The sequence below is a fragment of the Agelaius phoeniceus genome, chromosome 3 (assembly GCF_051311805.1).
Source record: "Agelaius phoeniceus isolate bAgePho1 chromosome 3, bAgePho1.hap1, whole genome shotgun sequence".
NCBI classification, from domain to species: domain Eukaryota; kingdom Metazoa; phylum Chordata; class Aves; order Passeriformes; family Icteridae; genus Agelaius; species Agelaius phoeniceus.
In genome coordinates, this window is record NC_135267.1 from 114,435,013 (window position 1) to 114,449,278 (window position 14,266).

Here is a 14,266-nt window from a genome sequence, read left to right on the forward strand (position 1 = left end):
ACAATAGTTTTAAAATACTGTGTGTGCAAACTCCTGCTCTGGGTACACCCTCTCCTGTGGAAGGCTGGAGATGAGTGCATCTCTCTGAGTGCATCTCTCTGAGACAAATCCTTTGAAATGTGCTGTATGTGAGGAACTGGAGCTCTGCATTTAGCAAAGCACCCAGGTGAACCTAAACTGAGGAGGTTTTTGGTGTTTCCCACCAGTATTTGTTGCCTTCAGGGCAGTGTCAAACACAGCAGGCAGCAATCCCAGGCTTCTCCTCACTGGCCAAAGCCTGGGCTTGTGCTGTCCCACACCTCAGTAGGAAAGTTTTTGCTAAAGCTGCAAACACCACCCCCATGGCCACGTCCTTTTCTCTGCAGGTGTCAGTCGTGGTTGTTCCCATGGATGTGTCCTTCCCAGTGTTCCTGGAAGAAGCCTATCACCCTGCCCCTCTGCCAGAGCAGAGCCCCCCAGACACGTTTGTTGTGGAGGTCAGAGCCTTGTACAAGCTCCCTGTGGACTACAGCATCACCTCTGGAGATGAGGAGGGTGAGCCCTGGCTGGGGGAGAACAGGAGGAGCACTGAGCGTTGGGATGGTTTCTTCTCTCCTGCTTCCTGCTCTTCCCTCAGTCCCACAGCCATGAGCACTGAGGGTGGGATGGTTTCTTCTCTCCTGCTTCCTGCTCTTCCCTCAGTTCCACAGCCATGAGCACTGAGGGTTGGGATGCTTTCTTCTCTCCTGCTTCCTGCTCTTCCCTCAGTCCCACAGCCATGAACAGAGTGTTGGGATGGTTTCTTCTCTCCTGCTTCCTGCTCTTCCCTCAGTCCCACAGCCATGAGCACTGAGGGTAGGATGGTTTCTTCTCTCTTCTCCTGCTTTCTGCTCTTCCCTCAGTCCCACAGCCATGAGCACTGAGGGCTGGGATGGTTTCTTCTCTCCTGCTTCCTGCTCTTCCCTCAGTCCCACAGCCATGAGCACTGAGTGTTGGGATGGTTTCTTCTCTCCTGCTTTCTGCTCTTCCCTCAGTCCCACAGCCATGAACACTGAGGGTTGGGATGGTTTCTTCTCTCCTGCTTTCTGCTCTTCCCTCAGTCCCACAGCCATGAACACTGAGGGTTGGGATGGTTTCTTCTCTCCTGCTTCCTGCTCTTCCCTCAGTCCCACAGCCATGAACACTGAGGGTTGGGATGGTTTCTTCTCTCCTGCTTCCTGCTCTTCCCTCAGTCCCACAGCCATGAACCCTGGCTGGGAATGAAGCCAGGGCACCAGTTTGGGGTGGATCAGGTGTGGGCATGGCATTGAATTTCTGTCAGAGCAGCACAAGGCACGTGGGGCAGGGCTGGCTTCAGCAGCTCTGTGCTGTGTCTGCTGCAGGAAGATCAGGCTGTACCTGGCCTGGCATAAAGTTACTCTGGCTGGACAAAAAATAACTAATAGCACAAAAACTTCCAGGAGAAAAACTAACTCAGCAACTGTGAGTGCCTAGAGTGAGTTTGCATATGGTCAAGTGGTTTTTGTCACATGTGTTTTTTTCCTAAATATGGAGCTGATTTTAATCTATCATCAAAGCCAATTTGTATTCAGTTTTGTGAAGTGTTTTGTATGAAGTTGTGATCTTGAAGGCAGTTGCAAAACTCCTCAACTTCATTAAGAACAAACTTGTTAGGAAATATAAAAAGTTTCTAATTGAAAGAGGGACAAATAATCTCTGACTGTTTCAGAGGAATGTGAATACCTGACTGGAGAGTGGTGGATTGAATTTTCTCCCTTTTGGTTCCCATCTGACCTTCTGAATTATTTCTTTTTGTTAATTACAGCGCTGGATATATCTGACATTCTTGTCAACCTTGTAAAAACATTGAATTTCATTTTGTTCTTTGAAAAATACTGTAACATACAATATTCATATAAATAATGTGCAATTTTCACTGGAGGATTCATATCTTCAGTTTCAACTAATGAAATCACAACCAGAATAATTTCTGGTTGATTTTTTTTTTTTTTGAACAGGATATTTCATTATCCATCCATCCAGTGGTATTGTAAGAACAAGTAAGAATCTAAAACTGGAAGATTTTCCAGTAAATTTCAAGGTACGAGCAACAGACTCATCTAATGCTGCCATATTTAATGAAGTGGAAGTGAAGGTGGAAGTCATTGATGAAAACAATTTCCCACCAGTTTTCCCATCTTCTCTACTGGAAGAGAGATTGCCAGAGGTAAGAAAATGTCATCAAACTGAATCACAAAAATAAGTCTTCAAAAAAACAATAATAATAAAAAGAATATTTTGTTGAGTATACAAGTAAACCTTCTGGAGCTGGGCAGAGTGTCTGTTGTGTCCTACCACATGGTGTTGTGAGGTTTATTTCAATCCCAATGCACAGCAAGAATGATCTAGAAGTGTGGACTTATTGAAGGAAAAGTGAATATTTTCTAATAGGGGGCTCCACGAAGGAAGAACTACCACTGCATTTTGAATATTTTACATGGAGAATATTCAGGTGCATTTGAAATCCACTGGACGTGCTGGGCACCCCATGGGCTCTCACTCAGCCTTTTGTGAGGGAGCCTCATACAGGGCAGTACCAGGGCACAGTCTCTAATTTAACAATATTGCTACTCTTGCTCACGTACAATCTGCTGTGATTTTGCTGGCACAAGTGATCAGCAGCAGAGAACAAGCCAGATTTCAGTCAGATTTTCAGACATTGTGGTTCTCTACAGAAGAAGCTACAGCATTTAAATATGTAAAAGCATCTTGCTCAACAGTTCACTCTTCAATTTTTAAGCAACACTTTTCACACTTTAATCTGCTGGTTGCTTTTTTTTTTAAAAAAAAGAAGCACAATATCATGTTAATATTTTATATAGCACATACCTTGCCTTTGAGATCCCTAGCTGATGCACACATATTGTCTTTAGCAGCCACAACTGATTTAAAGTTTAAAGACTAAACTGATTTTTAGTCCATCTCTACCACTGAATTAAATAGAGGTTCAACTTATTACACATAATTTTAATGTTCCCAGTGAGTTTAATGGAGAAGAACTAGAAGAATGCTCCCCAACCTTAAAAAATTGATTTCCATGTGAAATATTTACACAGTGGGAATTACTGGATGCCCTGTTGGATCAAATAACTTCAGATCAGGTCTCAAATGGCCCTGCAAGTGAAACACTGATACCTTCTGTCAATCTTGGTGCAAATAACACTGTTAAAAAGGAAAATTAGATTGTTTATTTTGATAATTATTTGCCAAATAGTGTTCAGAAAGAAATGTGATTTTGGAGTTGAGAACACCCATTGAGTTTCATAGGAGAAGAGGCTGTTACACAGAAATAACAGCAAGTCAGATGGTGAGGTTAACATTTGGGCTGTTTGAAATAATATTTCTTCCTGAAAATTGCAGCTATATGTAGAGACATGGGAGGAGGAAAACAGTTATTTTCTGTAAATTAGAGAGAGCAACAGACTCTCTTACTGTGTGGAACAAGTTGTATAATTTTGATTTTAAATGCCTATACTACTGTAAGTGGATGCAGTACATGTTACTTTCACATAATTCAAGCAATTGCAGCAAAGCAGTCTCTGAGAGCCTCAATCCTTCTTCCTCCAGCATTCCCCTGCCACTCAGATTGTGCAGCTGAAAGCTCAGGACAGTGACACAGGCAGAAATGGTTTCCTGACATATGGCATTCTCAATGGACAAGGACTGAAATTCAGGATAAATGAAACCACTGGAATCCTTTATTCCACTGCCCCCTTTGATTATGAAGAGGAACCCACAGAGTATCAGGTTTGCTTTAGATATTTTAAATCTTCTTTATTTTTCTCTTGGAAAGCAGGTGGCACTTGTGCTTTTGTTTAGCTTTATAATGCTTGAATATTTTATGCACTGGTTTAGAACAGGGGCATCTCAAGGCATGAGGCATTATTAAAACAAGCCACTGCCTTTTGACTAGAATGAAATTCAAGCACAGCTCATTGTTCACCTGCCCTGGAAACACTTCAGCACATGAATAACTAATTTCACAATGACAGCTCATCTATTCAGCCCTGTCTGTTGCCTCAGCCTGTGCTGAGATCTTGCAGATATGATTCTCAGTTTAAATCTTCTTTTTGTTGTTGCCACTGCTGGATATTTTTTATGCTCTTATTTTGCTTCAAGCAAAAATATTGGTGAATTTGTTGGTTTTACACAGAAAGACTTTTTTATTCACCCAAATACTCCTTAAGTTTTCAACAATCATTTTGAGGTGAATTCAGAACGGGACTTTACATAAGAATATTTCAAAGTTTAAAATTCACAAGGTTTTTTTAATCCTTATGCAAGAACTTCTTTGTACGACCTCTCACTACCAATAACTGTGCAACTTACAGGTTGTGGTGTATGCTGAAGATGATGGAATCCCTGAGAAGAAGAGGGGTTACTGCACAGTTGTGATAAAGATCACTGACATTAATGACTGGCCACCTGTGTTTGATCCAGTGCCTGACTTCAGTGTCCAGGAAAATGTGCCTGTGGGATTCATTGTTGGAAAAATCACAGCATCAGACAGAGACACAGGAGACAATGCCTTTATCCTGTATGACCTCACAGGTAACAAGCAATTCTGTCACTGCACTGGTAATTTGTTGTCCATACAATTATGAGCATAATTAGTGTTATACCCACGTTATTTCCTAACTTCTTTCCACCAAAGCCAAGAATTCACTTTCACCTGGTTTGGAATGTTACTAATTCATGCTCATACAATTTTCAAACCTTGGCTCATGTTTCAAATGCCCATCCATTCAAAATATTTCTGCTCTTCTACATTATCCATCCACTACTTAAAAAAATGTTTTGATGAGTTCAGGGCAAAAGTAAACATATAATTTAAGAGTGTAGTTAATTATGTGCTGCTAAGATATATTAATTGATGATGCTTGTTTAAATCTGTCTCAGGTGAGGGAGAAAATATATTTGAAATAGATGCAATACAGGGCATCATTAAGATAAGGAACTCTCCAGACTATGAAACCATGAATAAATACAACCTCACAGTGACTGCAGTCAACAATAAATCTGCCCCTTTCTATCAGGTAAGAGACCATTACTGTAATGAACAGCAACACTTCAGAGTGGATTTTGAACTGCTGGGAGGGAGATCCATCCCAGCCATTTACTGTGTAGAATAAATGAGTCACCTCATCATGTTTAGAGTCAGACTTCTACAGCCTTTAACCACACTGAGTAGTAGTATACTTTAATTATGTGAAATATTCAAAATTATGCATGGCAGGCTTTGACCCTGAATTGTTTGCTGACTGACCTATGCTGGGGAGCTGGAGTTGTCTCCTGCTGTTAGAACTGTAAGTGATGTGATAATTTGTTGTAGGAGAAGTGTTTTCAGCAGATTGTTCTAGTTCTGCTGTATTTCTTTTATTTGAAAAGCTATTAGACACTGCTTGAACAGAATCGGAGCATGTGTGGTTTCCTTACCTGCAAGGAGGGCATGTTGGTCTCCTAAACATGTCCTGTTCTAACTCATTCAGACACCTTTCAAGGGGAATCCTACTGCAACCCTGAATTCCTGCCTCTCCTGCTAAAATCCTGTAGTGATCTCTGATGCTTAGTTCACACAATCAAACCCAGACAATATTTTACTGCAGCCTTTTCCAAGCCTGATTTATCATTTCTGTTGCATGTGCACGTAAAGAAAAAAACAACGCTAAATAAGAGTTTCCAAGTAGTCTGAGATGCATGGCACCACTTTGTTTCCTAGGCAGCCATCCATGTGAGAGTTGCAGTGGTGGATGTGAATGACAATGCCCCCGTGTTTGCCCAGAGCTCCTACTCTGCTGCCATGAACATGGTGAATCCCGTGGGAGCTCCTGTCCTCACCGTGAGTGCCACCGACCGTGACCAGGTGAGAGGCTCCTCTGTGACCTGAGCCTCAGCACAGCACATCCTGCTCCTCCTCCAGGCAGGCAGCACCAAACCCTGCAGAAAGTGAATCCTGCTTAACTACTGAGAACTGGAAATTAGAAGTTTAGCTGGCTCTGCCTTGACACTGATGCTCTGGGCATGTTTCCTTTGCTGTATTTCCTTTAATTTTACCCTTTCCTACACAGAGCTGCACGCACCAGTGCTTCAGAAGTATACACTGAAGCAATTTAGTGTCTCTGAAGTTATTTGATCTTTTGAGGTAGAAGAATCTGTAAAAACTAAACATCATATAGCTGCTTTGAGCAAGGAAATGTCTGCTCACCAAACTCCTCTGAAGCGTGGCACCCCAGCTGATTCTCTCTGTCCCCATTGTTAAATGTAATTTTGTTTGATATATCTGTACTACACCCATCAAATAGGATCCAGGCACTGGCAGGGATATCCAGTAGTCAACCACATCACCATGACAACATCACTAGTAATTATATCATTTACAAGATGAAACATCTCCAAGTGACAACAAAATAGGTGTAGCAGGTGCCTTCCTATTTCTTCATGCATAATTTTGGTTGGAATAGCTGCAGCTGTGGTGCATTGCTGCAAATCATCTAACAGCCCTTTTTTAATCAGCCTTTTCAATGATTCTGTATAAAAAGTGCAATTGCCTTTGAAAATTGCTGAACTGTGGGAGATCTGCATTGAGACCCCAGTGAAACTCCTCCTTCAGCTGTGCAGAGTGGCACTTGTCCTCCCTGTGCCACCCTCACTACTCTGACTGTCCCCCTTCAAACATCTAACTTATTTTCATTAGAGACTTTTGGCCATGTTTTCACTGTGTAAATGGCCAATGTACTGTGTATTTTCTTCTGCTTGGTGGTTTGGTTTTTTTTTAATTTTTACACATCCTACCATAGCTTTCATTCTTTAAAAAACCCCACTGTTTTCAAAATTATTTCACTAGAGACATTTAGATGTTTTTTGGATCTGTGTTTCAGTGTTTATCCTACCCTTCCAAACACACTCCCAGTTCCATGAAATTGTGTTCCTTTCCTGGCAGGGGCACAATGGCCTCATTGAGTATTACATCCTCCCGGATGCCACCGTGAGCCCCTTCTTCCTGATAGAGGATTTGAGTGAGGGGAAGATAATTACAACTGGAAACCTGTCTAGATCTGGAGAGATGCATTTAACAGTGATGGCAAAGGACAAAGGCTCTCCCCCATTAAATGGCACTGCTGTGGTTACTCTGAGTGTGTTTGACAACCGTCCCTTCGTTCCTCGCTTCAACAAAAGTGAGATCAGGTGAGGCTTTCACATTCACTTAAATAACTGGCATGTCTTCACCAGGTGGTGCAAAACAGAGCCAACTTGAAGGTCACTTCATTTTTGCATGCAGAAGAAAGGACATCAGTTTGGGGTTTTTTTAAGCAAAATATTGGAAATTCTGCTACGCTTGGGGTTCTGTGAACGTGAGCTGAGGCATTGCCTTTTATTTCTCTACTTTGCAGCTTTATAAGCCAGACTCTTTGTCCCCTTGCTCTTGAACACTATAAGATATTTTCCCTTAGGTTTTACCCAAGGATGACCCAAAATCTGGCTGAAAAACCAGGGTTTTCACTGCACTCTGAAAGTTGGGCAGATCTGTCAAACAACTGGGGAGAGGGGGCAAAATTTTCCACAGAGAAGTCTCTTTTAAAAAGCTAAATTTCAAAGCTTGCCTGGGCAACCACTGTTGGCAAATTTAACATGGTTCATCACTTTTTTCCTGCATTAGCGTTTCTGTTTTGGAGAACACTGGAGTGGATTATTTAATTTATGATTTTGCTGTGGTTGAAACTTCAGGAAAACCAATTGATTACACTGTTGTATCTGGCAATGAAAGAGGTGAGTACCAGCCCAATTTTAAGTTAAAATAGCCAGGAGAACTTCATAACCTGTCTTTTGCATGGCAGGTGCTGCTGTGCATAAATGAGGAGATGGAGAGCATGGATAAAACTTTTTTTAAAAACAGGAGTACACAGAGAATTTTTTTCAGGGCTTTTCAGCATTGACTTTGCTGATCTTTGGCTTTGGGAAGGGTGGTAACTTGCTGAGAAATGGCTTCTTTTAAACTATAAGATAAGGGTAATTTAGAGACTGGGGGAGCCAAAATAGAAAGTGTTGTTTGCAAGCAGCTTCCTCCCTGCCAATCACTTTTAGTCCATCATTTCCTTGCATTTATGTTAAGGCATCTGCCCTCTTGCAGCTGTGCCCAGGTTCCATTTGGCCCACAACAAAGAAAGTACATAGAAACTGAGAGAAAACTTAGAAATGCATAAAAATGGAGCTGTGTGCAAGGAGCTGCAATTCTCCTTATTTGTGAAATCATGTGAAATCCTTTTTCACATTTACTGCTCCTTTGCATGTTTGAGAGCTGTTTGGTGTGGGGTAGGAACCCAGCTGTGGTGATGCCTTTGCTGCCTGGCCAGTGGAAGTGTTGAATTTCACATTGTTCAGAGCAGAGCAGCCATGGAAACATCCCGATGGCAGCTGTGCCAGCAGAAGTGTGCGTTTGTCCTTTCAGGTCACTTTAGACTGGATCCTGAAAGTGGTGAGCTGAGAACAGCAGTGAATTTGGACTATGAGGAAGTTTCTCAGTATGTGATTTTAATTCAAGCAAACAGAAGAGTCTCCTCTGCTGCAGAAGTGCAGCGTTCAGGTAACTTCTCACTTTGAACAACCTTCCAGGGAAGCAGTGGGCACATGTTTTGTGTTTGCAGCCCATGCAGGAGCTGTGATTCTCTTTAAGCTGTGAAGTTTGATGTGGCAGGTGAGGAGCTGCTGGTTGCTGACTGGTGTTTCCCCAGGGCTGTTTGCTGAGAACGCGGCCATGCTGACCATCTCCGTGCAGGACGTGAACGAGCAGCCCGTGTTCTCCAGCCCCTCCTACTCTGCCCGCATTCCCAGCTCCGTGCCCTACAAATACCCTGTCACCACAGTCCAGGTACAGCATTCCTGTGCTCTCCACAAGGACAAATCCTGGCACGGAGCTGGGCTTCTCCCACTGCATTAGAGGAGCCTTCAATCTGCTCCTGAGAGCTGAGTTTATTGTTTGCAGAACAAGGTGCAGCCCAAAAGCCACAGGCTGAGTGTCACAAATCACCTTTTTTAAACCCAGGCCACAGATCCAGACTCAGGAGACAATGGAAGCCTGCAGTACAGCTTAGTGGGAGGCCAAACCAACGAGTTTGACATCAATGAAAACACGGGGCAGATTTTTACAGTTTCTGTAGCAGGAAAAGCTGGAACGTTTTATCTGCAAGTCCAAGCTGCAGACCAAGGCACAAGAAGACTCACAGCCCAGACAACAGTCAATGTAAGGAAGATTTTTATGTATAATCCTGATTTACTTCCATGTCAAAATTGTAAACAAGAAGGGCTAATTTTGGTAATGGCAAAACTACAAAATTACTTAACTCTATCAATAGGGCTGTCAGATACATGAATATTTACATACTAGAATTAAGAGGTTGCCATTTTCATTGACATATAAAAATATGTTGGCACAAAAACTGATTTTTGGAGGACAATTATTTTGGGATTTTTTGTGGGTTTTTTGGTCAATCTACAAGAGGTACAAATGCTCTAGAAAATCTTATCTGTGATTCTTTATTAGGTAACTGTTGATTCCAGTTCCAGTAGCAACGTTGTGATGCTGGTGCTAAATCAGAAGATCAGTGTTGTGGAAAGAAAGAGTGTTGAAGTACAAAGGTATTTTTGAAACTGTGAAGCTTATTCTGGTATAATATCTAATGATAAATTCAGAGTTTGGGATAGGGGTCTGACAGCCTGCAGCCAGTGCTCAGCAAAAGCCAGGCCTTCAATCTGACAGAGCTCAGAATGATTTGAGTGAATTCACAGGAATCCACCAATTTTTGCCTTGTAAGTTTTGACCCTGAAGTTGACACATCTCAAAGAGGTCACTGGACTAGACAATTTCATGTGGTCTCTTCCCACCTCAAGGTTTGTGTCATTTTTAACAGCCTAGGATAAAGGTTTTCATGGATAGCAGGATAAAAATGTGGAGACATAGGGCAGACACCACAAACCAAACCCACCATTAAATTAAAACAATTGGGCATGTTAACAAAGATGGAAGATATTTTGTTTGGGTACACTTAAACATGTATTTACATTAGAAAGATTGAGTCCTGTGCTCATGAAGGGAAATCACTCTGAAGGTGGGAAAAATGATTTTGTGATGTTGGTGCTATTATGGACCAGTCCTTGTTGGTAGAAATGAAATGGAAAACTTTCTTGGAAGAGCTGGTGCTGACTGCTACCAGAATGATGGATTAACTGGGCCACTGGTCCCATCCAGCACAAAAGCTCTGGAAGAAGAGGAGAAAACCATGAGGATTATGAGACTGAATTTCCCTCCTCCCCACCTTTACTGGTTATAGTAATCTATAGATATTTTTTTCCTCTGCTACACAATCCCTCAACAATTTTGGAAAAAATAGCTTAATTCCTTGGCTGATGATAATCCTGCATTTTTACATGCTTCAACCAAAATACCTGCCAAGGTACTTTTATTAGCATCAATTAATATCTGCCAAGTGTTGTACTAAATACTACTTCATTTAATTTTCAGAGTAAAAGAATCTGTCATTGCCCAGCTAATTAAAAATGTTTTCTTCATATGATGCCAGGGTCCTGGAAGAGAAACTTGGATGGAATGTATATGTGCTTAATATCTATTCCAAGGAGTCTGACAGAAATGCAAGGAGCAGCACTGATGAAACCCAAGTAAACATCATTGCCTTTGATGAGGCCCACCAGGAAGTATCTGCAGAAGATGTGAAAAGGTCTGGATGGCACAGTCTGAGCTCTGGGGGTCAGAGCTCGTGCAGACAGAATTCTAAAAATTCAGAAAGCTGATTCACTATTTACTGAAATCTAATTTTCAAAGTTTGCCAAAAACATGAGTAAGGCTGTTTCATTGTGCAAATTAGATTTAAAAGTCAGAGAAAATTTAAGAGAAAAAAGCTGATGGAGAAAGAATATCATTAAAATATATATTGACCTCATATATATATATATATATATATATATATATATATATATATATATACACACCTAATATATATATATGTATATGTGTATATATAGATATTAGGTGTGTGTATATATATATATATACACACACCTGAGATATATATATATATACCTGAGATAGATAGATAGATAGATACACACCTAATATATATATACATACACCATATATATAGATATATATATACACACCATATATAGATATATATATACACACACCATATATATAGAGTATATACATATAGACCATATATATATCAGAGTGGCAGACTGTTGATTAAAACCCCACACTTCTTCAGGTGTATTTTACATTTCTTTGGTAACCTGTCAGTGATGTGGCTCTAGTTCAGGTGTCCAAGCCCTGCAGCATTTCAGGTCACAAGCACCAGGGCTCTGGAAAACAGAGCTTTTCCTGAAGGAGAGACACGACGAGCCCGAATGCTCGGACAAGGTCCTGGCAGACCAGGGAGGGATGTTCTGTATTTTCTCCACCACTCCTGCAGCCAGAAGGCAGGTGAGGAGCACGTGCCCATTTTCCATGTGTCCCCAGGAAGCTGAGGGAGCAGAAGGCTGCCATTGAGCTGGGGCTGCAGGACGTGTTCTCAGCGCCCGTCAGCGCGGCCGTGCCGGAGGCTGCGGCGGCCCCGGCACCCCCGGAGCGCACGGCTGCCATCGTGCTCGGGGTGCTGCTGGCCATCACCTTCATCGCCTTCCTGGCCTATGTCCTGCTGGACCTGAAAAGGAAAAGGTACCCAGGGTTTGCCTTCACAATGCCATGCACCTTCACTGCTGATGGCTTTAATGAAAGGCGTTTGTCTGATAAATCAGCGGCTTTTGCGGGGAGCGCTGCCCGAGATTGGTTATGTTGGATGCACCACACACAACTGGAAGTTGTTTCTTCTTGTGTTTGTCACACAGCAAAAGCAAAAACAAAGAGTTCTGAACCAAAGAAATGTGGGCAGCAGAAATTTTCACTGGGAAGGGGAGCACATGGGTCTTTTCCAACCCCATAAATGATGAAATCAAGGGAGGTTTTGCTGCTTAAATCAAGGGAGGTTTTGCTTTCAGTGGCAGCAGGGCCACATGGTAGAAGAAAACAATTTCCAGAAGGGAAGCAAGCATTTACCCTACTACCGTTATGGAAAAATAGGAAATACTGCAAACTAATCCCCAGAACAACACTGAAAATAAATGTTGTGTATTAAATTTATAACACAAGTAATTAATCTTCTGTTTCTAAAACAACTGTAAAGCCAATCTTCAAAAGGAATTTTTTATTGTTATTATTTTAATGTATTATTTTCAGAAAGTATGGGAAACAGGATTTGGTTAAGAAAGTTGACATTATGGAGGGCATTGATAACCCATGGGCAGATGACAAAAATGGAAGTCTGAAAAGCTTAGAGAAACCAGAGCACATGAATAATGGGTAAGTGGACTGCTGCAATCACAAATTTATAAAAGACTGCATATAAGAACCATGGTTCTAGTTTATTTTGGTACCATAGGATTTTCCTAGGATTTCCCACTAGGCTAAAGGTCCATTTTTAAGGACCCTGAACATGACAAATTAAAAATCTCTACACTTGAAGGAAGTTAATACCTTTTAATCTTGTATCAAAGGCAAATTCCTACTTAGTCTTTAGCAAATTGTTAATCCTAATGCAGAAAAGACCCTTCAGGATACAAGAAGCTACTTAATTCCCCTGGGTACAATCCCACCAATTTTGAGATCAGTGTACATGCTGCTCTTGGTTGTAGAGAGGCTGAGATTTTTGTCTGTGATGCTGTGAATTTTCTGACCTCTCTTAGGAGAACTGAGGTGATGTCATTTGACAACCTGGAAGGCACCAGAGGAGATGATTCTGAAAAAGATGAAATTCAGGCCCCCCAAAAAGACAATTACCTGGAGACAGTGCTGCTGGATTACAAGGGTGAAAGTGAGGAAAATGGAGCACCTAAAAAAGTTGCTGGAAGTAGAAATGCGGAGGTCCAGCCCACAGCAAGATTCACAACAGAACAGGTAACAAGATTTTTGATTGCAAAGCATGGAGTGAAAGGTTATTTTATTGTTATTCACCAAGTAACTGAAGCAATTATCAAAAAAAGCTAATCCAATAGAACTAAAACCAAAAAAATCTTGTGATGTAATCCCTGGGAGTGTCCAAGGCCAGGCTGGACAGGGCTTGGAGCAACCTGGTCTAGTGCAAGGTGTCCCTGCCCATGGCAGGGGCTTGGGGCTGGACAATCTCTTAAGGTCCTTTCCACCCCAAACCATTTTGTGATTCTATAAAAACTCTTAGGAGGGGCTGTTTGCCCATGCCTAGGAGAAGGAGCACGACTTTCATCCAGAAGTGATGACTCTCTTCTGTCTTTATGGAATGTGAACAGTAAAGGGCTCACAATTTTATGATTTCCACTGTTTATAATTTCTCCACACTCAACCATGTGTAGCTTTCTGCCTCACCTGCACTACGCTTTTTTGCAGGACTCCTTTCCAACAGACACAAACCAGAAGCCAGCTCTTTCCTTAACACCTCAGCCCACACTGCCTGCCCCTGAGAAAGAACTGAAAGGAGTAAAATTTTCAGAGGTGGCAGTGATTTTGGACCCAGAGTCTGGAGATGATGAGCCTGGAGATGGGGAGTCTGAAAACGATGAGTTTGGTGATGATGTATCTCTCTGATAAGAACACTCGATGAAGAACATTTTTAGAAAAACCACAATGAGACTCATTGGAACAGCTCAGAATTAAATGAGCAATAAAAATATGGGCAATGTTATCCAGATTTTAATTTTCTTGCTGTTTTAAGGATGGATGAGGAAGAGAACAAGCAATATGCGGGAAGGGCTGCAGTGCTGTGCTGCAGGGCTGCTTTCCCAGCAGCAGCGCTGTCTCACTGTGTATTTAATTTCTTCTGGCACGTGTCAAGTGGGCAAGACAATAAACCCGATTCCAGAGGCGCTGCCTTGTCATTGCTTCAGATCGAATAATTTTGGGACATCAATTCTGTTCTTTTGCGCAGAATCGTCCGCCGCAGTGTCTGAAAACAAGAGTCCGCTTTCTAATTTTCCTGTTTTCCTCCATTTTTTTTCTTCTTTCTCTCCTCTTTTCCAGCGAGGCGGTGCCTTCCCTCAGAGCCGGGAACAGCCCCGAAGGAGCGGCTTTTCCCCGGGCCCAGGAGCGGCTTTTCCCCGGGCCCAGGAGCGGCTTTTCCAGGGCCCAGGAGCGGCTTTTCCTGAGCCCAGG

General features: G+C 42.1%; 1 protein-coding gene across 1 annotated transcript in view; it reads left to right on the forward strand.

Moving 5' to 3' along the window:
- Nucleotides 1-14,261, forward strand: part of LOC143693653 (protocadherin Fat 4-like) — a 35,214-nt gene extending 20,953 nt beyond the window's left edge. The window contains exons 26-41 of the mRNA XM_077176272.1: nt 366-534; nt 1,998-2,206; nt 3,607-3,786; nt 4,371-4,590; nt 4,939-5,075; nt 5,759-5,902; nt 6,980-7,224; nt 7,697-7,806; nt 8,486-8,620; nt 8,769-8,905; nt 9,080-9,277; nt 9,578-9,672; nt 10,614-10,769; nt 11,567-11,764; nt 12,323-12,445; nt 12,829-14,261. Coding sequence (XP_077032387.1) covers nt 366-534; nt 1,998-2,206; nt 3,607-3,786; nt 4,371-4,590; nt 4,939-5,075; nt 5,759-5,902; nt 6,980-7,224; nt 7,697-7,806; nt 8,486-8,620; nt 8,769-8,905; nt 9,080-9,277; nt 9,578-9,672; nt 10,614-10,769; nt 11,567-11,764; nt 12,323-12,445; nt 12,829-13,129 — 2,757 coding nt within the window. The 3' untranslated portion in view covers nt 13,130-14,261. The remainder of the gene's footprint in view (nt 1-365; nt 535-1,997; nt 2,207-3,606; nt 3,787-4,370; nt 4,591-4,938; nt 5,076-5,758; nt 5,903-6,979; nt 7,225-7,696; nt 7,807-8,485; nt 8,621-8,768; nt 8,906-9,079; nt 9,278-9,577; nt 9,673-10,613; nt 10,770-11,566; nt 11,765-12,322; nt 12,446-12,828) is intronic.
- The last annotated feature ends 5 nt before the right edge of the window (nt 14,262-14,266 follow it).